This window comes from Lathamus discolor, chromosome 4 (assembly GCF_037157495.1).
Source record: "Lathamus discolor isolate bLatDis1 chromosome 4, bLatDis1.hap1, whole genome shotgun sequence".
Classification (NCBI taxonomy): Eukaryota; Metazoa; Chordata; class Aves; order Psittaciformes; family Psittacidae; genus Lathamus; species Lathamus discolor.
Window position 1 is genome coordinate 24,518,129 of NC_088887.1, and position 21,651 is coordinate 24,539,779.

Below are 21,651 nucleotides of genomic sequence, written 5' to 3' on the forward strand. Positions count from 1 at the left end.
GAAAGCAAAAAGACATTAACGTTTGGCAGAGGGAACTTTTTCCCCCCACCCCTGACTCTTTCAGTGCAACTCAGGAACTTTTAGTTACACAAATGCAGCTCTACAGTCTGGCAAACATTAACAAAGATTTCTCAGTGTGGCAGACCGATAGAAGGTTTTAAAAAGCAGAGGCTGCTCTATTTTGTAATGTAACAACACTGCATTTCAAAATTAAAAACACCATCACAATCTGATCCAACATTATAAAAAAGCAAAACAAGGTAATGTAGTATTACAAATTTATTTAGTTTCATCAAAGTAATCTTTCAGCATTGAAAATTTCACACATATAAAACAACTTCAACTTCTATGCATTAAAACCAAAGTATGGACTTCTTCTTTTCATTTTAAAGGAAGTGCTGTGCTTTTCTTTTTAAATGTCTCTCATGAACCAAATTCTCCAGTTATAAAGCTGATAAAAATAAGTGATGCACCACCACTTCTTTTTCTTTAACATGAAATTATTCTCTTTGGGAAACAAGTATTTTTAAAATTGTATCATGAATGATACAGACCTGAAAAAGGATAAACAATCATACACAAGGCATAAACATTACACAGAGTAATTCAGACATTTTATAAAGAGATCTGGAAAAGTACCTAAAATAGTGGTATTTATTTAGTATAAAATTTCAATAATAAAATATTGCTCATAATAAATAAGAAAACATGAGTTTCATTAACACTGTTCTCCCATTAAAGCTCTCCTGGATGTAACATGATCAGACCTGATCAAATCTCCGATTTTTGTTTTTCCTCTCTATGAAGGAGGCAGCTTTACAGGTTCAGGTCATTCTTCGTTAGGAACAATTTCATTATCAACGAAACACAGAATTCATTTCAAGGCTCATGCATAGTTACGGGCAAGAAAAAAAAAAACCCAAAGTGTGAATAAACCTTATAACAATAGATTTCAAAACCTAAAATATTTGCCCTGTTAAAACCAAAGTGGAATAAGACTTCTCATGGATTATGAATGCAAAGAGAAAGCTGCCCAAGTTTCCCGAAAAGCTTTTAAATATCTGTGCAGCTGTACTTAATGGTTATCAAAGCTGTTAGGGAAGGTTAGCTCTATAGGGAGATACAAGAGTACCCCCTTTTAAATGGGGACATTTGATTTCATCCCTGCTCGCCCCATCTGTAGACACGGCAGCTTGGAGTAGTTCTTCAGCAGTTGCTCAATAGCAATATGACGGACGTTGAGCTCTGAGGCCAGAGAGTCCTTTTCTTGGACTTGCTGTGTCAGCTCTTCAAACACATCTGCAAGAACACATTAGGTTAACACACTTGATCCCTGTACTTCCAAAGACTTAAGATGCAGTGCTGAACATTACTATAAAAGAGGCACAGATATTGAGCTGAAAATTAAATGGATTCTGATTGTATCAGAAATAGTCTGGCCAGCAGGATGTACAGCACTCTGTACTCAGCACTGGTGAGGCCACACCCCAAATACTGTGCTCAGTTTTGGGCTCCTCACTACATAAAAAGACATCAAGGTACTGGAGTGGGTCCAGAGAAGGGCAATGAAGCTGGTGAAGGGTGAGCACATCTTACGAGCAATTGCTGAGGGAACTGGAGAAAATGAGAACAAGGGGAGACCTTATCACTCTCTACAACTACCTGAAAGGAGGTTGTAGTGAGGGGGATGTCAGCCTTCTCCCAGGTAACAAGTGACAGGACAAGAAGAAGTGGCATCCAGTTGCATCAGGGGAGGTTTAGATTGGATATTAAGAAAAATTTCTTCACTGAAAGGAATTTCAAGCATTGGAACAGGCTCCCCAAGGGAAGCAGTTCAGTCACCATCCCTAGAGGTATCGAAGAGTAGATGTGGCACTTAAAGACATGTTTTAATAGTGGACTTGTCAATGTTAGGTTAATATTTGGAGCTGATGCTCTCAAAAGGTCTTTTCCAACCTAAATGATTCTCTGATTCCTGTCAAAACCTTTACCTAGAATTTTCTTGGTTTACATAGAAATGTGATATATAAAGACTTCGCTTCAAAACTGAAATTGTGATGGTTTTCCTTTCAGTTATTTTTTAAAAACAGATTTTCCATATTACAAAGCAACACAAACCCGATCCAAAAAGCACTGACAAATTCTCACCCTGGATTTGCTTGAGCAGTTTTTCATTAAGTTGTTTTAACTCTCCAGGAGTCATCGCAGTCACTGTAACAATGAAATTCGTTATTACTAATACTAAAGTACCATAAGCATCCTTATGCAAACTTCCATTTTTTCAAATTGTCATTATTTACATGCTAATAATCAACAGATGTGTGGCAACAAGTCAGAGGCAACATTATTTATCAGTCATTTGTGGATAATTTGCCAATTCTTTTTTATGTTGTCATAGACAAGAATTTACTCCATAAAAGAAGCTCCCTTTTCAATGTCAAAAAGCTGGAAACTCAAACCCTCAGAACTCCAGAATTAGCTGCTTCTAAACTGCTCAACATTTTTAAATACTTTACCTTCCTCTGACTGCAAAATGAAGTTTCCGCAGTGCAACCCCTGCCAACTACCCCTGTTTAATTGTGGGCAAGTGGACAATTCTGAGGTAATTCCTGCCACATTTGCAAGCCTACAGGAAACAGCTTCCACACAGAATTTTCAGCACATAAGCTATCTGTTTCGGTTACCAAGTTTTGTGCTTTCTGCATATAAAAATAACATATACAGCTTCTACTGAATATCCCACTGAAATCATGAATAAAAATCTTAGTTTGAGAAAAAGACTAGCATATAAAACCAGGTTTACTTCTCACTTTGTGTTGTGTTCCTAGTGAGAACTAGAAGATCCTCTGCGTCATTCAGACGCCCTTCTGTATCTTAGGTTGTGTACATTGACCAGCCTCACAGAAAGTATGTATTAAACCTCACAGAATAAAATTGTGAAAGTGTTCTATGCTGACCTCAATCAACAGCAGCAAGTGCAGAAGCACTGGCTTTCTTCCCAGAAATCTCTCAACCTAGCGGTGGTGGATACAGGTTGGTGCCATGCCTGATGCTGAAATGCCCATGGCAGCATGGTGAAAAGTAACAATCCCGTTCACCACTGGGGGATACAGGGCACTGGAACAAAAGCACAAAGCTCTCACTGCATACTTGAGAAAAACCTACACTGCGATGATGCAGCTTTTGTTCAGATTTCTCAGGGCAATAGGTTTCTATATTGTACATTAAAGCGTAAGTTCTGAAACGGATGGTTTTTACCTACCCACAAGACTCTAAGATTATCCTAAGCCTTCCTTTTCAAACTTTCTCAGCTCCTGCAGTTGTGGGATACTAACCTGCTGTCAGTAATGCCAAACCAAACAAGTTAGCAACAGCTGAGATAGCCTACAAGACATAAGGTCACTCAATAGCGGAACAGATTCACCTTTCTCCTCCAAGAGCCAAGTACAGTGGTGCTCCTTCCTACCTTTGGCTAGCAAACTGAAGATTCTTTTCTCACATCTTTCCACCCTTCATGCTCCATAAAAGCCCTGACTGGATTTAATACAGTAATTCACTGCTCTATAGAAAGGTCAAGATTCCCTCACGCTTTTTTAGACCCAGTGGTAGGATGTTACTTCCCATCTATTCATTATTTTCATCATCATTTCATCAACTGTAGCAGATAGGCAGGTTCACACATTTCACGTATGTGTGTGTTTATCAGGACAGGACTGTTCCATGTCACACAATTCTGATACAAAAGGGAAAGGGAGAAAGAACAGAACACCTAATTCAAATGATAAAACAGTATCCAATCCGTAACAGGTAAATTATAAAGGAATGTTGATGAAGCTATTTACAGTTACACTAAGAATATTTTTTCTTGGTGTAAGAAAAACAGTTACAGTGGAGGTAACCGAAGTAAAAAGGTAGTGAATTCTAGCAGGAAGTCTGACAAAAGTTTTTCTCTAAAATACAAACTTTTATATAACCACAGAGTTTCCAAATAAATATCTTTTAAAGCTAAATACTGCAAAAAAGATTAAATAAATACTTATAATACGAAGTAAAAGTGCCTCAAAAGTGCATTATGTAGTTGTAACAGAAGGGAAAAAAAAATCTGTTATCCTGCTTAAAATGGTTTTACGTTCTCCTCCCCGAAACTCAGATCAGAGAGAAATTCCAAGTCACTAACTTCAGTTAGATAACCCCACAAAACAGGTCAAGCTTTAATAATTCCTCTGTTAACTGCTGTCCTGATTTATGTAATCCCAATTTATGACTCCAGAGGACAGGTGGTCAAACAGCACAGCATATGTGTATTGATTTATGGCTTTAAGACTACTAATTCACTACAATGCAATACGAAACATCATACAGCAGTTAAATAAAATCTTTTTATAAAGAACGAGAAATGACTGAACTTTGCAAGGACAGGTTTCTTAAAAAATGGGAGCCTAAAGAAAGTGACTCCAACTTTTTACAGTATCTCTTCTCACTCTGTCTTCTGACATTCTGAATTCTGTTATTATTACAGTTTTACACCACATAATTTTTCACTGAGTATTCTACCAGCTTGTCTTCTTTCTCAGGTCTTTTGAAATTCAGAAACCTTCTCCATTTACTTTCCTCATCTACAAAAATAAAAGTAAATGTATTCCAGTTTGGGACCAGGCTGTTCTAATAGCAGGATGGTAACTGCAGAGAACTCTAGGAACTCAGTCCAAACACATTTCATGTAGGCTGGCTCCAGAGATACTGCAATACCTTAGGCTTTTCTAAAGACTTATTCTAGCAATCATCTTCTTAAACAATGGGAAAACTTACTCTTCCACTACTTTCAGTATCACCACAGTCACCAGAAGATGCATCAGGCCTATTGCTACAGCCTTTAAAAGGACATGGTGTGTAAGGGCCTTCCCATTTTCCCATTCTCAGTGAATGGAAAAGAACAATGTAGTAAGATGCACAAGGCAAGTTTGCTTCTATTAAGAATGTTCAGATTTTTGTGTTGTTTCACAAGTTTGCCCTGCTACCTTACCTCTAATTTCTCCTGTCACTTAGGGCAGCTCTCTGCAAAGTGTAACTCAAGGCACCACACGTGTTCACTAAGACACTTATTTTCCGGAGCTTAGTAATCACAAATGGGGCTGTGCAACTGCCAGGACTGAGTCGCTGGAATGACTGCAGTCAACTTTTTGGAGTAAATTAGGTGTCTTGTACCACACTGGGGTATAACTGACAGGAAAATTAGTGGCCCACACAACAATGAAAACCAACAAATGAAAGAATTAAAAAAAAAAACCAAAAAAACCCCCAACCAAAACCAAAAGCCCACCACTCCTTTCTAAAAGAAGAGACCCCAACAAAGCCCCCACACCAACCAAACCCTCTGTGCTATTTACTTAGTCACATAGCCTCTTCTCTTTCCACAGAGTTGACAGTAACTCCAAACTGTTAAAAGCTGTATTACAGGATGTGAATGCCCTGTGGGAACTTTAAATAGTCAAGAGGTATTTCAAAGAACGCTCTTGCTAGCTAGACTGTATGTAAATATATACTTACATTCTTCCCTGCTGTATTGAGGATGTCTTCTACGAACACTGGTAAGAGAATCACCTTCAGCTTTTTCAGCTTTCTGGACTTGGCTGTGATTAGACCACAAAACACTGCTGCAACAGAAGGTAGCATCTCTTTCTTGTAACACACCAAGTCCAAAATCAGTGGATTCTCTTTCTTCCAAAAGAGTTTGTGAGCAGCTTGAGATGCCTCCAGAATTCCCATCTATCCATTTTGCAGAGTATCTGGGTACTGGGGAGTCAAACTGTGGGAGTAATTTTCTATCAGTCTGATGTCTGAAGTTAAAAAGCTGGTGTTGACGTGTTTTTGAGCTTTCAGAATCGGAGTCTAAATCCTTGTTTTGTGCATACTGTATAATCCAGTTAATTTTTTTGCTCAAGATATTTTTAACTTCTGCATATGGACTTTTAGTGAGCTTTGATCGTGGACAGTCCTGATTTGCTATTAGGTGGAATTTTTCAAAGCAGTCTCTGTGCCCCCTTAAAGATCTTGTATGTAGAAGATCTGACTTTGGTACTCCTGTAAAGACACAACAAAAAAAAGTTCACTTACTGTATATTCGATTGTTCAAAATCTTTACTCACAAGCAACCAAGAAAGCAAAAACCTAAGTGATGCTTTCCTATTAACAGTCTAATTGCTGAAGCAAACAAGGATATGTGATATTCTAAAATTTGAGAAATCCCACCCAGTCTTGGGTTCTTAGCATAGAAAGTGTTTTGCACCCAATAATCTTTAGCTCGGGACTTGCAAATTACCTGCATGTGCCTCCTGCATGATAGCACAGATGAAGCAAACTGCTAACTCTGTACATAACTGCATTACCCCTATACACAAGTGCATAAGCTGTATAAGTAATTCCAGCTATATATCAGAATGTTCTATAGAACAATTCTGAAGGCATTTCAAGAGCATTCATGCTCCCACCTTCTATGGATAATGTTACCAGCCATCTGTCAATGAACACTCCAGTGAGCAGGCTTGTGTCATCCAAGTGGTCAGACATAATTCAGACTTCAGACCTAGTTTGTTGTTTTGCATTGGTACAAGCCTGCAGCCTACCTGGAGAACCTATTGCTGTCAACACTTGCTAACATTAAGCTCCCCTGAAATTAGTTTCATCTTTGCTGGTTTTCATTGGTATAAAACTGATCTTTCTTCTCCATAGTGGCTCTTATAGGGCTGATTTGGATTCATGCTGAAAACACTACTGATAACACGGGTATTTTAGCTATTGCTGAGCAGTGCTTACACAGAGCCAAGGCTTTTTCTGTTTCTCATCCCACCCTACTAGCATGCAGGCTGGGGTTGCACAAGGAGCTGGGAGGGGACACAGCCAGGACAGGTGACCCCAATTGACCAAAGGGATATCCCATATGGCAGCATGCTCAGCACATAAAAGCAGGGAGAAGAAGAAAGGGGGATGTTCAAACTAATGCATTTGTCTTCCCAAGTCACCATTACAATTGATAGAGCCCTGTTGTCTTGGAGATGGCTGAACACCTGCCTGCCCTTGGGAAGTGGTGAATGAATTTGCTTTGCTCACATGGCTTTTGCTTTACCCATTACACTGTCTTTATCTCAACTTATGAGTTCTCATTTTTACTGTTTCAATTCCCTCCCCCATCACAATATGGGGGGAGCGAATAAGCAGCTGCACAGGGCTTAGTTGTTGGCTGAGGTTAAACCATGACATCATACAAGATGGATGTTTATTCTCCTCTTATGCTTGTCCTCCTTCAAAGACTACTCAAATAGCTACTGCATTTAACTTACTCAAACCTTAGAGTAATTGATAGTGATTGACATATTAAAAAGGAACACAATCTGTGAATCTCTACAGTTGGTGCGTGAACACAGATGGTATGAGAAATAACTAGTTTGGAAAGCTAGTAGTACCACAGTACAAAATTACTTTTTGCAACTTCAGTGGCTTTTTATTTTAATTCAGATTCACCTATGCAGTAGATTCAGTACTCCAGAATATTGAACAGTTCAACACTTACCCCAATGCCCAGTATACTACTTGCGAAATTCCCAATATAATGAAAAACAATACTGTCAAACAAGTTCTTCACTGCAAATAACAAACAGTATACTTGTGAACCACTGGTTGAAAGCACTCAATGCTTACTAAAGCCAGAACATTTAAATCAACACGTAGCAACATAATTTGATCTTTGAAACTAGGCAACATGAACCAAGCTGCAGCCATTGTACCTTTTAGCACAGAAGGAAGTATATAAAGTTATTAAAATAATAAAAAAAACCCTCCAAACAAGAAACGCAGCACATAACAAAATCTTTAATAAGACTTTAATGAGCAGAAAACTATGTCGCAACAATTCTCACTTATATCTGACTTACCCTCTTAAATACTTGCAGCAAACTTTAAGCACCCCACCCAAAAAAAGCTTAAAAAAAAAAAAAAATCTACAAAATCCCAAACTATAGTCAAAACTAAGCTACAAAGGTAAAATTCTTAACATAAAACTAGTGAAAACAAATCCAAGCGCTTCATTTTGGTTCTCTCACTTGCTGGCAACTGTTGGGGAGTAACTGTTCAAAGCTGGGGAGTTCAAACATTGAGAGTAACCATTATAAATTTCTGATTTTCCACTCTTTGGGCAGTGTTGAAACTCACAAGGATTACTATGCCAGTTGGGTTAGTAACAGCGTACACAACTTACAGGGCAAAATGACAAAAAGAGTGGAAAATGAAAGAGAACAGCAGTGGAATTCATTTTGTTCTTAGCAGCAGGGGAGAAAGGTAAGGTCGTGACACTCCTTCTGTCCGTGAACCAAGTATTGGAACAAACAAAAACCACATCCTAACCAGAGCCACCTTTGAAGCAAATTCTGGAGCAAAGACAGATGTTGTCTTCATAGCATAGAGTCAACATTCTTCATCTACACATTGAAGTATCTTTCAACTCTTTTCAGCAAAAAGACATTCACTAGCTTTTCTAAAGCTCTGTGTGATCTACTGCATACTTGTAAGGCTATTTTTCCTTCTCTATCTTTAAAGATATAAAGAAAACATCAAACATTTCTAGCGAAAACAAAGACATTTGTTTTCATGACTTATCAGCACAATTTAAATACAACAAGTCTGCTAAACTTAATAAAACAAGCATGATGGAAACCCTTAAATCTTTAAGCCATAAAGGAAGAGCAAACACTGTCAACTGAACTCAAGGCATATATTCACAACACTACAAAGGCTACAAAGCCAGAATGATTTGTTCAACATTATTTGCTTTACCCAAGTGATTCTTCAACACGCTACACTGCTGATGCTTACAGTGCTTTCTTTTACTTACAGAACACATCACTAGACTGGCTGAAAAGCAAGTTTTATACAATCTTATATAATACAATATATACACAATTTCTATAATAATGCTCTAGAACCCACCTAACAATTTGACCATAAGATGAATGAATAAAGCCAGTGTCTTCTGATCACATGACAGAGCAATCCTACCTACAGCAAACTGAAGATCTGGTGAAGAAGAGGGAAGAAAACTGCAGGAAGAGGAGTTAGTAAATCTGGGACAAATGCAGTTTTGCACAGGCTGTTTCTAGTTCACAGCTGCTAATAGGTACCAAAATCTGTTCTGCTCTCAGGATACCACCCTTCTCCCAACTCAAACATCAAACGTACCTACCAAGATTTCACTTCCTTATTCTCCCCTGTATCCCTTCATTCCCCAAAACTAGGGAAAGGACTACGGCACTGTTTCTATTAAAAACAGGAAAAAAAAACCACCACCGATTTTGTGGCTTTAATGAAATATTCCCAGAGCTGGTTCTAGAGGCATGGCCTCTTGTAGTTAAGTCCTCTGCCTGACATATCTGAAGAAGCAGGTCAGACAATGTTTCCTTATGTATGTACACTGTAACTTCTGGGGCTCACAAAAGAAACACCTGCATAGCAAACGATAGAATGCTCCAGCAACACTTAAAATAAATAAAATTCCTTTGAGGCTGCTTCATTATTTCCATGAGAATAAACATGTTTTTTCCAATATGATGAGTGCGAGACCACAAAATAAACACACGATTCCAGTTACACAAAAAGAACAAGTGCAGCATGACTTTATAAAGCCCCATCTGATTTTTATGTCTAAGCCATAAGATCAAGGTTACTCAAGTCTTTCCTTCTGAAAAATCTTTACCTTTTAACAGAGTTCTGAACACTGTTAACTTCCCCACTCCAGAGGCATGCTGCCCAATGGAATCTTTTCTCAGAATTCAGTAATGTTGAGTATGCCTGAAATTAACAACTACTACAGAAGGGAAATTACTTTGAAAGTCTAAATTTTGTTATTTATATGCCACATTTTAGCCATAACATCGCTATTTCTGAACATAAAGCAAGTTATTACAAAACAGTTCCAGCACACAAGAATATGACCCCCACAACCCTCACAATCAACCCCAAAAGGGTCTGTCCAAATACTCTTCAATACAGTTAAGGAACAGAAAATTTACAAAACCAAAAAGCAAACCAGTTTTGTATAGAACTGGTAACTGACTTTGGCTTTCACATAACTGGTCTCGATTTCTACTGTAACAAGCACATAAAAAAAAAAAAACTCCAACCCCCCCCCCCCCCAAACAACCCTCAATCAATCTTTTGTACTAAAGTGACAATTAGTCCTTTCCTATACAGAAAACATGAATAACATTAGTCACTAACCTTCTGGAAGAGCTGAGCATTCACAACAGCCTCTGTGCAAGCACAAACCAGTAATGACGTAGCAGTATTACAGCAAGTAAAAGTATGTTTCTTTTAACACAAATCCTTCTGTTATGGGCAATACCATTAGCTTTATAAGACAGAAAACATGCCATTTCTTTTTTGTAAAACTTCTGCTCCACTCAGATTAGCTCATATTTTTCCCTTCATCACAGTTAGAGAAAAAAAAAAAAAGAATCTACCAGCTGGTAAACTGGCATGGATCAAACAAATAATATAAGATGATGACTCAGTTTTAGAAGACATTTTATTCAACACTATACACAAAGAAATGAATAAAGCAAGGTAAGGCTTCTGTACATTACAAGAAGTAATATCATAATTTGGTAAACAGCTATGGTCAGTTCTGGGGATTTTCACAGGGTTTCAGCTGTCTCAACGTTCCTGTTTGCTAATAGGAATAGGAATGCGAACAGGACTGCAGACTATGTCCAAGTATGTCCTATCCTTCACATTTATTTTTTTCAGAGGAAGGAAAAAAAAAAAAATCTCAAAAGCAAAAAGCCCACAACCATTAGGAGCAGGAATGTTTTATCTGCAGTGAAAAAAAAAAAACCAAAAAATATCCACCAAAGTTCAGTAACATCGAGAAGACCATACCTAACTAACTTGAAAGCACATGCCAGAGATCATGCCTCAAGTGAACAAGATTCACAGGATGATGCCAAACATCAAGAAAAAAAATCACAAAACAACGTAGGTAAGCATTTACCATCCATTAAATTTGCTTCTGATTCTGGTAACCCATGTGCTGTAAATGAAATATGAATGGTATCACTTTATTCAGCAGTATCTTTGTACATTGAGCTGTTTTAAAAAACAGGGTTGCTTATTTAAGAGCTTAGTATTTAGACAAAAAGAAAATAAAAATTGAATATTCAAATTTGTAAGCTATACAAGACAGAAACTCTTCTAAGTATAATGGTACAGTTCTCACCATAATGAGTGCTAATCCACTCCTGCAAAATAATACTGTAAATGAATGAACAGCAATCAGGTACTTTATAAAACAGTACATATTTTTGTAACTTCTAGTTATTCTTAAGTGCAAAGTAGCAGACAGCAGGAGAATATATACCATATAAACAGGCATGTAAATCACATCTCAAGAAAGTACACCTGATTTTAAAGTGTTTGTACTTGAAAGTAAGTAAGTTTTGATCATACTGAAGTTTTGGGGTCTATTTTGAAGGGAAGAAGTCTACAAAGACTTTATGTCTGCCTTTGCCACTGATCCACCTTTTGAAGATTATAATACTACTAAACAAATTTAATTCAAAAATACGCTCTTGAATACCAAGACTACTTCATATCCCTTCATAAATGCTTTCATAAACAAACAAAAAGTGATTATTAGCTTGCTTGTTTATTTTCCACAGTGGGTTTTCTCCCCATTTGTTTGTTCTTCTTTTTTAAAAACCTTCTGATTTGATCTTTCAGCTACATCAGTTGGAAATAACATTAAAGCCTGTGTTCCATTCTTAGCAATTTATACCGCAATGCTGGAAACAAATTGCTTTTGCAATGGTGAATAAACTTAGCTTAAGCAGCTGAAGAGGAAAAAATTCCCAGAATTCAAGATAGAATGAACTAAAATTAATGAGAATACTTCTAAACACACAAATAGTCAATTATAAGTTTGTACCACAACATCAGTTAATTAAAGCCCCTCTATAAAATTTAGAAGTACTTATGGGCAAGATATGTATGTATACACCTGACCATACAGAACTGAAAAGAAAAGCTGCCTTCTCAGTATAATGCTGGCATACATAGAGTTTCCTTAAATGTGTGAAATGCATGGGGTTATTACACACAGTCAAAGAGCGAAAGCATTTCATAACACAAATTTGTATAGCACCGGCAGCATGGGTGAAATCATCAGTTTAATTCACAACACTTAGAAAAGGTACATCTCTCGTTTTAGCTAGTTGTGGAGACTGCCTTCATAGCCAGTAAAGGAACACTTCTTAGGCACCGTTTACCTCATCTTGAATAGTAAACTCTTGAAAGATTTGTGACAGGCACCTATGCTTTTTCCTTTAATCCTGTAAGTAAGCATGAACCCCTGTGAAGGACGCTAGCCTATGGCTGCCTACTTTAAGAGCCCTGGCTTTAACTACATAGTCTGAAATGTTCCAGCCGCTTCTCTCAGCTGTCCAACCTGCACACATACAGCATAGCTCAGTATAAACAGGGATGTTTAGCCAGCTCCTGAAACAGCTTCTGAACATCTGCTAGTGGCCACAAGGAGCCAGGAAGATCAAATAAGCTCACATTTGGCTTACCTGGTATACAGGGCTAAGAGCTGCAGCAGACAGTGAAATGCTTCACAACAGATTAAGTGTTCATGTCTATCTATTTTAAACCAGTGCTGCATTAGTCTGCTTATTAAGAGTGCTGAAAGAGAGGGGTTCTTATAATAGAAAAGCAGATCCCAAAACATGTCCAAAACACATTAAATAAAAACGGCCCATGATGACCTAAGACAGCAAGTCATCCACGTCTAAATGACAAGGGGTAGGGAAAACAGATATTCTTCTGTCCTACGATTCTGCCAGCACTGAAAAATGGGATCATTCAAGACTTACATCTCCAGTGCATCTGCCTGACAAGACATAAAACCAACTGATATTTTTAAGTGTATGCATGCGATTTCATTTGAGAGTTAAACCTTATGATTTATTAGACTGGCTAGAAGGAAAATGCCAGTGCCATTCATTAACTTCCAAACCAGACACCTGATAAAGAACAGGTATTATCTTGTTAGTAAATTAAAGTTCTTGCCTCACTTTCATATGATAAAGTCAGTGCATTCCATGCACCAAGTATGCACACAAATCATCTCCCACTCCATTTCTATTAGCTCATTTGTATTTCAGCACATAAAGACACACTATGTAAGACAGAACAGAGATCAAATTGACCCCTTAACATTTTCAAAATTCACGTTCCCTATAAACTATTTAAGAAGAGGGTTTACTACTGCATTAGACAAAGCAATACATGAAAACACTACAAGAGCTACTATGTTAAAGATGTCTCACACTTCTTAAGAAAAATCAGTTAACCTGACCTAGAAGAGAGCAGGAGCCATGGGACAGGATTTCTGTATTCTAGGTTACGCCATAAGCAATGTAACTGCTCTATTTACTTTTTTGCATGTACAAACCTCACAAATTTACACAGAGGGAATTAAAATAGTACTTTTCGAACTAGCCACACAACTCTACTATTGCTCAATGGCACTTAGAAGATTAAGAACAGGATATCCAACTGCGTTTGGACTTAAATTTGTAGTTAAAAGGTTTTCAGTAAACTGCATCTAGTTCCACAAGTTCATTCAAGTCTGCAGAAATGAGTCACACCTCTGGACTGCAAACACTACCTTGAAACAAGTTCTCATCTGTCTAGCCTAAAGGGCAACGATGAAATATTTTAGCTTTTGTTCCCAGAATAATATATTTTATTGGTTATTATGTCATTAACATTGAGGGGAAAAGAAAAAAAAAAAAAAAGGATGTGTATATTTTGGAACAGAATTAAATTTAAACAGCAGTTTTCAAACCTTTCACGTACACCTTATAACCCATTTTATTTCAGTGAGATACTCTTCTGTAGAGTGTAAGAAGAAAAAAAGTGAAATCTGAGTGTTTACACCTTAAAAAAATAAAAATAAAAAAAGAAAGACGAGGGGGTGGGGGTAGTGATTAGTTGTTAGGTGAACATGAAGAACAGCAAATGAGGATATTTTAAATGAGATTTTATAGACCTTAACAGGAAAAAAGCTATGTAATAAGGCTGGATACGTAATTCATAGGATCTTTGTCTCAAACTTGAGACTGGGATACACCAACCTGATGTTGAATTGACTCAAATGCTATGAGTCTATCAGCACTTTAAGACCATGAAAATGTAAGTGTCTTAACATAAATCACGGGAATAAATGTCCACAACTTACAACATCTCTTCTCTTGCATTACAAGACCTGTAGCTCATCTCTAAACATAAATGGAAGCAAGCCAGTTTGTCAGTCAGCTCGCATTCTCTACAATGGTACTGTAGTTAGCATCAGATAAGCAAAAAAATTAATAAAACCCAATCAGATTTCTCCCCTTCTATTATGTTTTCTTTCTCCATTACAAACCCTTGAATCTCAGGAAACTCAGATTTTTAAATAATTCTGCATTAAGACATACTAGCATAAAACCAGGTGAAGACATACAAACTGTTGATGACATAACAAAGCTAAACCATAATTATTACATACTTTCATCTTTAAAGCCTTCAGAGACAAGTCCCATGTCTGAACAAACACATTTAAGTTCCTCAAGCTGGGATTTTCACAGGCATTGCCCAGAGGATCACAAAGCGTGCATTAACAAAGGACATCTGTATTGCACAATACATTCCCATGTCAAGAGATCTAAACAACTCTAAGCAGCACCACAGGCAGCACAACTGAAGCAGGGTCTAGATGGTTACATCCTCCTACTACCAGAATTAGAGCACAGCCTGGGTTTCTGCACTCTTATGTGGAAACCCTACAACAGCAGTTTCAAAGTAGCTTGTCGAGACACTATATTCAGGCAGAGGGTTTTGTTTTGTTGATATACACACATACATGTGTGTATACATGTTGATATACAGACATACAGACACCTTTCATACATACACACGCTTATATGCTCATATATTTTCCCTCTACCCTTCAGCTGTAACTGCAGATGTGTTGTTAATATTCTGTATTTGCTGTCAGAGTTCAGTTAATAATTTTCACATATATAATGAAATTAAAAATGAGAGATTTGTCTCAAACTAACATACCACACATGATTTCCCGATTTATGCAATCTAGTTACGTATGAATTTAAAGCGTTTCCTGTCTCAATCCAGATTACTACTGTGACACCTACTCAGAAAAACAAAACAGCACACAACAATCTCGTATGTTCATTTTGCCTGCACAAGGCAAACAAAAGCCAACAACAAACTCCAGCAGACCCACACCCACCAGGATATTCTAAACTCCACCTAGAACTTTAAAATCACTGTACAGAATTAGCTCTAATTGCTCAAAACCTTAGTTTAGTATTTCATATGTAAATACTTTGCATATTTTTAACTTTAAGAGTCAGTGTTCCAGAGCTCGAGGATTCTGGGTCGAGAGAAACACAACACAATAAGGAATCACAACTAATTTATTAATACAGGGAAAATATAGAGGTAACAAAATACAGTAAAGGATATTTCTGATGTTTGGTTATCTTACCAACCCCAAAGACCATGTAATGAAGATCAGGAAACCAAGAAACATCACTGCAGTGCGAAGTGGCAGGCTCAACCTTAGTGGGCATCCCCGCAGAGGCAACATTGACCTGGGTGGTATGAGGTTCTGCCTCTCCCACATCCCATGAGGCTTGGGCTTTTATACTTGCAAAAACGCACACTCGTTCTGATGTAGGTGGCCAGCCTACATGGGAAGAAGTGGCCAGCTATACCTAGTAACGTCTCCCAGGGTCAGGATTCTTCTGGGGATCCCCCAAAGTGGGACCTTCTGGGGAAGCACCAAAGCAGGACTTTCCAGGGAGGAGCCACCACAGACAATCTATACTTTCCTATTTCTGCGTGTTTCACCACAGGCCATTATCTAGTGTCACTGACACAGCCACGTTAGGATTCTGTTTTGCTAAAATCACCTGATAATGATCCTTCAGACACAAAAGCTAGTTTTCACAATAGAAGTATTTATATGGCGCTTAATTCACTCAACTTCAGAGAGCATGAATCCTCAAACTAAGTGAGCTGAAAGAGCAAGTCCAACAGAGACAAACTACTGTCAAGACACACCACCTCCCCTCTTGCCCTGTTTAGACTGAAGATTAGCACTACTGAACTCTCCTAAGCACATTACTCTTTTACCTGTTCAACAAAGGTTGATGACACATAATAGGAGAAAGTTTAAACTCGCATCTTTCCCTTCTGTTTATTCTGTATGTTCATTTTCTCCTTTCATTACTATTCTTTCAGTCAACTTCAGAGAAACAGACCCTATAATCTATATCCATCACTCCTGAATAGATTCACCACTCAAACCAGTGCTTTCTGTGAAGTGAATGAACTTGTGAAGAAGCATAATTTCAGGCTAAGATATCATTTTACTTCATTAAAAGACTAAAATTCTATTATTTAAAAAATAAAGAGTCCTGATTTCTGATAAAAAAAAAAACAAAAACAAACCACCAAACAAAAAAAAAAAAAATAAAAGGAGTTATGATGCAGTAACTAACTTCCTCATTCAGAGACTCAGCAGTTATTTAATTAAGGCAGACCATAGATTAAGCTTTCTGTATAGCAGTCTTCTTTGTAAAAGATTAAGAATAACCTAATTTTTTTTTCCTCAATTATTTATCATTATCAAGCTACTGTTCAAACATAATAAGTTACAAAAAAACATTCCAAGGTGAGGAAGGTAAAGACAGACATATCACAACACTGATCCAGGAAAAAGTCTGTTGAGTCATTAGAGATGGGGATGGTATCAGATTCACTCATTTCCAATTACTCATCTTGGCCAACCAAGGCAATCAACAACATTACCATCTACACACATGCAAACTTGTACAGCTGTTGAACTCGGAGGTATCAGAGGACACAAAGCTTCACCAACACTAAGCTGTAATGCTATTAAGTACAGCTAAGTAAATTTCTTTCTGTAGTGTTTTGTTTATACACATTTGAGAAAGTCTGTTTCAGAGGGGGTTCAGGTGGTTAAGCCTTGGACTAAATCAGTTTCAAGTGTGTGGTTTTATCATAGACAGCTTTAAGCAATAAGAACGAAACTGATCTGATCCCATGAGATCTGTTAAAGCATTAGAATATGACACCATTTTAAAAAAGGAAACTGGGACACCTACTTCCAGAATTTCATACATTCACTCATGGAATCATAAAGGTCCTTTCCTGCAAATCTAACACTGCCACCACCACCTGCAAATGTATCTGAAATGCTCCCTTCCATCCTGACCCACCTTCTAGTGAGGACTGGATGGTCTGGAAAGATGAAAGCAGCACTACACATTCCCCTTAAGTCAGACAGCCCTTAACACATGGAAGTTAACAGGGTGCTGCAAACAGCAGGAGTACTTAAGCATCCTGTAAGATGCTGAGATGTGGCTAATAGCCTGCCTGCTATTTCGTAGTTCACTGAGGAGTTACACATGCACATCAACCAGCACTAAGAATGAGCAAGCCTTAAGCACTATCCTAGCTGTTGCATGATTATCTTTTTAGAGTAGTGTATTTTGTTTCCTGAATTGCTTATGTATGCATTTAAACTGCTTGGATTTTTAAATACGATATTAGACAAAAAGGAAAACTATTAATGAGGAACACTTCTTTGTAATTGTGAGTTAGCACATCTACAGAGTTGATGCAACTTACAGTTGATTCTGTTCAACTTGGAGCTATAACACATTTGAACTTCATTAAAACATAAGCAAGAGGTCAATATGAAAATATCCAGTCTGAGTTAGTGAATCATCCATTTCATTCCCTACCAAGGGCTGCCAAAAGACTGTTATTTTATATAAATTGTTGTTATATATGTTGTTATATATATATGATTGTTATATATATATGATTGTTATATATATATGATTGTTATATATATATAAATCACAGCTTTTGTCCCAGGAATGCAGTAGATATGTCAAAAGTAGGAAGAGTGTGACTGTGGATATAGTAAAGGGCTGGCTCATGCAGTAGTTCAGCTGAAAAGTCTTATAATGATTCTTTATAAAGTCACTTATGCTGCCTCTGCCACCTTTAAGTGGCCTCTCCCTATATGCAGTAACTGTACCACTTTTCAAAGTGGTACACAGAAGACAGGATCAGAAACTGAGACATTTTGGTGCTGTAATAATCAAAGGCTTTTACTGTGCAAAATAAAAATTAAAACTGTAACAATTCATGTAATTTCAGGTGAGCTTTCATCATTATTCTGTTTAAGCAGCCACCTTCTAAAATTAGCTAAAAATTTAGAAGATTTTGCAAAGTAGTCTGCTGCAGAGATTTAAGTCTGTACTATTATCAAGGGTACCTCATAATTCCAGAAAAAAAACCCCAACTGTTCCAGCTAAAATGAATGCTTATTTTGTAAAGTAGTAACTTCGACAAATCCACAGCTTATCTCAAAAAACAGAGGACAGAAAACATCCAGCATTTTTTTTAATGCACTGTTTTATCTGTTTCAAAACTTTCAAAACAAAACTAGATTCTGAATGTAACCAAAGTACTTAATTGTCATTACGCCAATATGGGCTTTTTTCCTAATTTTAAAGCCTAGAGCGTGAAATATCTTCACTCCACATGGAGAACAGTAAACCTATTTCAAAGCAGTAAGAAAACTCAAGAAGTTAGTTGCTCTGAGTTTTATCAGAAAGCATGCCTGTTCTAAACAAAAACATACAGCATGCAAATTGCTACTGAAGTATGAAAGCATTGTTCAGATTAAAACATATTGGCTCTAGTAGCAACAAAGACCTTAAGGTCAGATCCATAATAGAAACTGTATGGAATACATATCCTTACAGCCCCCTATGTTTGTGTCAGTTTTATACTTCTACTGTTCGGAATAAGCAACTAGATGACTGGGTACAGAGCTTATCTCTCTTGGTACTTTCTACTCAAGACAGAATTAAGACCTTTAGTGTACCCTCATATATACCAGAGACAGAACAAATCTTACCACCTGTCATGAAAAAATGGGATTATTCACAGAACTGTGTTAAGATCTTCATATTCAGTTGCCTTCTACCAATACAGATTACTCCAGGCAGTCACATGCATGTACAATTGGCAGCTACTACTTTATATAAATGGAATAAACTGCTTTGTTGTGCCAAAATCAAGCAATAATACTCATACTTTTTAAAACTTTATTTGATTTTTAGAAGAGCAATAACTAATCCCCTGTTCATTCATGACCAACACTTGATTCATATATGAAGAAGAGCAACAAAATGAGCAAGCTCTTCAGCAGAAGAAGGTCTGAAATTCTAAAAATACCATACTGGAGGCCAAAATTGTAGCACAAGATTAGCTTGTTAAAAGATGGACAAAATTCCTATTTTATAATTTGCAAACTTTTAAGAAGCTTTGACAATGAACCCAGCTTTATCAGACGAAATGCACTGTCATCTTATGGAAGCAAAAAGAAAATCCTCTGATTATTTGTAGTAAAACATCAATCTTAAAAACCAAAACAAACCCCAAACTATTATACTTTAAAATTTGCAACTGAAGTAAGGTTTACACAAAGTCCCCTCTAACTGCTGAGCAAAAAACTCTGAATAAAGGCAGAACATTAACTCCTTCCAATCTGAATTAACATCAGAGGTCTAATACCAGAAGATGAAATCAATGCCAGGGCATTTCAGAAGCTCTTTGAAGAGCAGTGTATCTTTACATCTACAGCACCTTGGGCACCCACCTTTACTGGAAATGAGCTATTCAGCTCATTCAGCTATAAACCAGTTTGGCCAGCAAGAAAACTTCATAAATATACACCTTTACAAAGCTAAGCAAGCTCGGTTTGCGTCCAGCTCTGAGCCAAGCAGTGCAAGTACGAAGCTCGCACAGGACGACTCCTGTAAAGCGTTACCTTCAATGTTCAGCTCGAAACAAACGTGGCAAAAGGAGAGCGTTTCCTTCTCGGTCCCCAGCTTGCAGACGCTGCAGACGTTGTCATCGTCTAAGTCGATGCTCACAAACTGCTCTTCGTTCATAGTGCCCTGTGGTGGAGGGGTGGGGGAATGGGACACCACAAGGGACGGGGCCGTTATTTCAACCGCCCCCCGGGCGAAGCGCCGGCTGCCCCGCGCCTGGCAGCGCCTCACGCCGCCCGGCCCACCCAAAGCGGGCGGAACGAGGGAGGCAGCGTCCCGGGAAAGTTTCTTCCTCAGAGAGGGGGGAACGGCCAGGCCGTACAATGGGACGGCAGGGACAGAGCCATTCCGCGGCTTCACCGCCCGCGCACCCCTTCCCTTCCCTTTCCCTCCCCGGAGGCTGATCTGAGCTGCCCTGTTTCACTCCCTCCCAGCCCCCTCCTCAGGCTGCTCACCGCCGCGCTGTCCCGCCCGGCCTGGTCCGCTTCCGCGCTACCGCCCGCCTCGGCACCCCGCGCGACTATTGTTCAACCGCCAGCGCCGCCGCCGCCGGAGCTCGGCGCCAGGCACCGCCCGCCGCTTCCGGCCGAGACCACGGCTCCTGCGAGACGGGGAGTGTGGGGATGTAGTGGCTCCTGGAGCCGCACTCCCCCTGACCTCGGCTGTTGGCGTCGCCTCAGAGCAGCGTAGTGAAGGGCGGCGAGGCGGAAGGAACTGGCGGCTGGCTTCCTCACCCCTCCGCGCTGCCATAGAAACCGGGAGCTCCCCTGCTCCCCAGCAGCAGTTGGGTCCTCCCGGGGAGAGAGGGGCGGGGGCGGTGAAGTCCGCCTAGAACGGTTGTAGCCTGGGCCCGGCCGCACCAGGGGGAGCGTTGGTAGCTCGCTCCGGCTGTTGCTGCGGCCGGGCTGGTACCGCCAACGTGGAGCTGGGCATGTGTGGCTTGGGGCCTGGTTGTGCAGTTACCCAGCGCACACTTACACATCAAGTTGGGTAGGAGTGTCTGATCGGCTGGAGGGTTAGGGAGCCTCTCTCTGCAGAGGGATCTGGGCAGGCTGGGTGGATGATCCAAACCTATGTATGAGGTTCAAAAAGGCAAAGTGCTAGGTCCTGTTTTGGGCCACGACCACCCCATGCAACGCTTCAGGCTTGGGGAAGAGTGGCTGGAAATCTCAGTGGAGAAGGATCTGGGGGTGCTGATTGACAGCCACTGAACACGAGCCAGCTTGTGCCCAGGCAGCCAAGGTCAACTGCATCCTCGCTTGTATCAGAAATAGTGTGGCAGCAGGGCCAGGGCAGTGATTGTCCCTCTGTACTTAGCACTGGTGAGACTGCACCTCGAATACTGTGTTCAGTTGTGGGACCCTCACTACAAGAGAGACATCGAGGTGCTGGAGCGGATCAAGAGAAGGGCAGTGAAGCTGGTGAACGGTCTGGAGCACGTCTTACGAGGAACAACTGAGGGAGGTGGGGTTGTTTAGCCTGGATAAAAGGAGACTGATTAAAGACCTTGTGTCGTGGTTTAAAGCGATCCACTCCTGGAGGGATGGGGAGGAGAATCAGGAGAATGTAACTCCCACGGGTTGAGATAAGAACAGCCCAGTAACTAAGGTATAACACAAACCACTGCTGCTACCACCAATGATAATATTGATAAGAG

General features: G+C 39.2%; 1 protein-coding gene across 1 annotated transcript; it reads right to left on the reverse strand.

Moving 5' to 3' along the window:
* Positions 1 to 264: 264 nt before the first annotated feature.
* Positions 265 to 20,750, reverse strand: C4H21orf91 (chromosome 4 C21orf91 homolog). Its single transcript, XM_065676745.1, has 5 exons — positions 20,450 to 20,750; positions 19,991 to 20,120; positions 5,548 to 6,081; positions 2,149 to 2,211; positions 265 to 1,299 (listed from the first exon to the last, which is right to left on the reverse strand). The coding sequence occupies exons 2-5, from the start codon at positions 20,112 to 20,114 to the stop codon at positions 1,139 to 1,141; spliced, it is 882 nt and encodes a 293-aa protein (XP_065532817.1). The 5' UTR covers positions 20,115 to 20,120; positions 20,450 to 20,750; the 3' UTR covers positions 265 to 1,138.
* Positions 20,751 to 21,651: the final 901 nt, after the last annotated feature.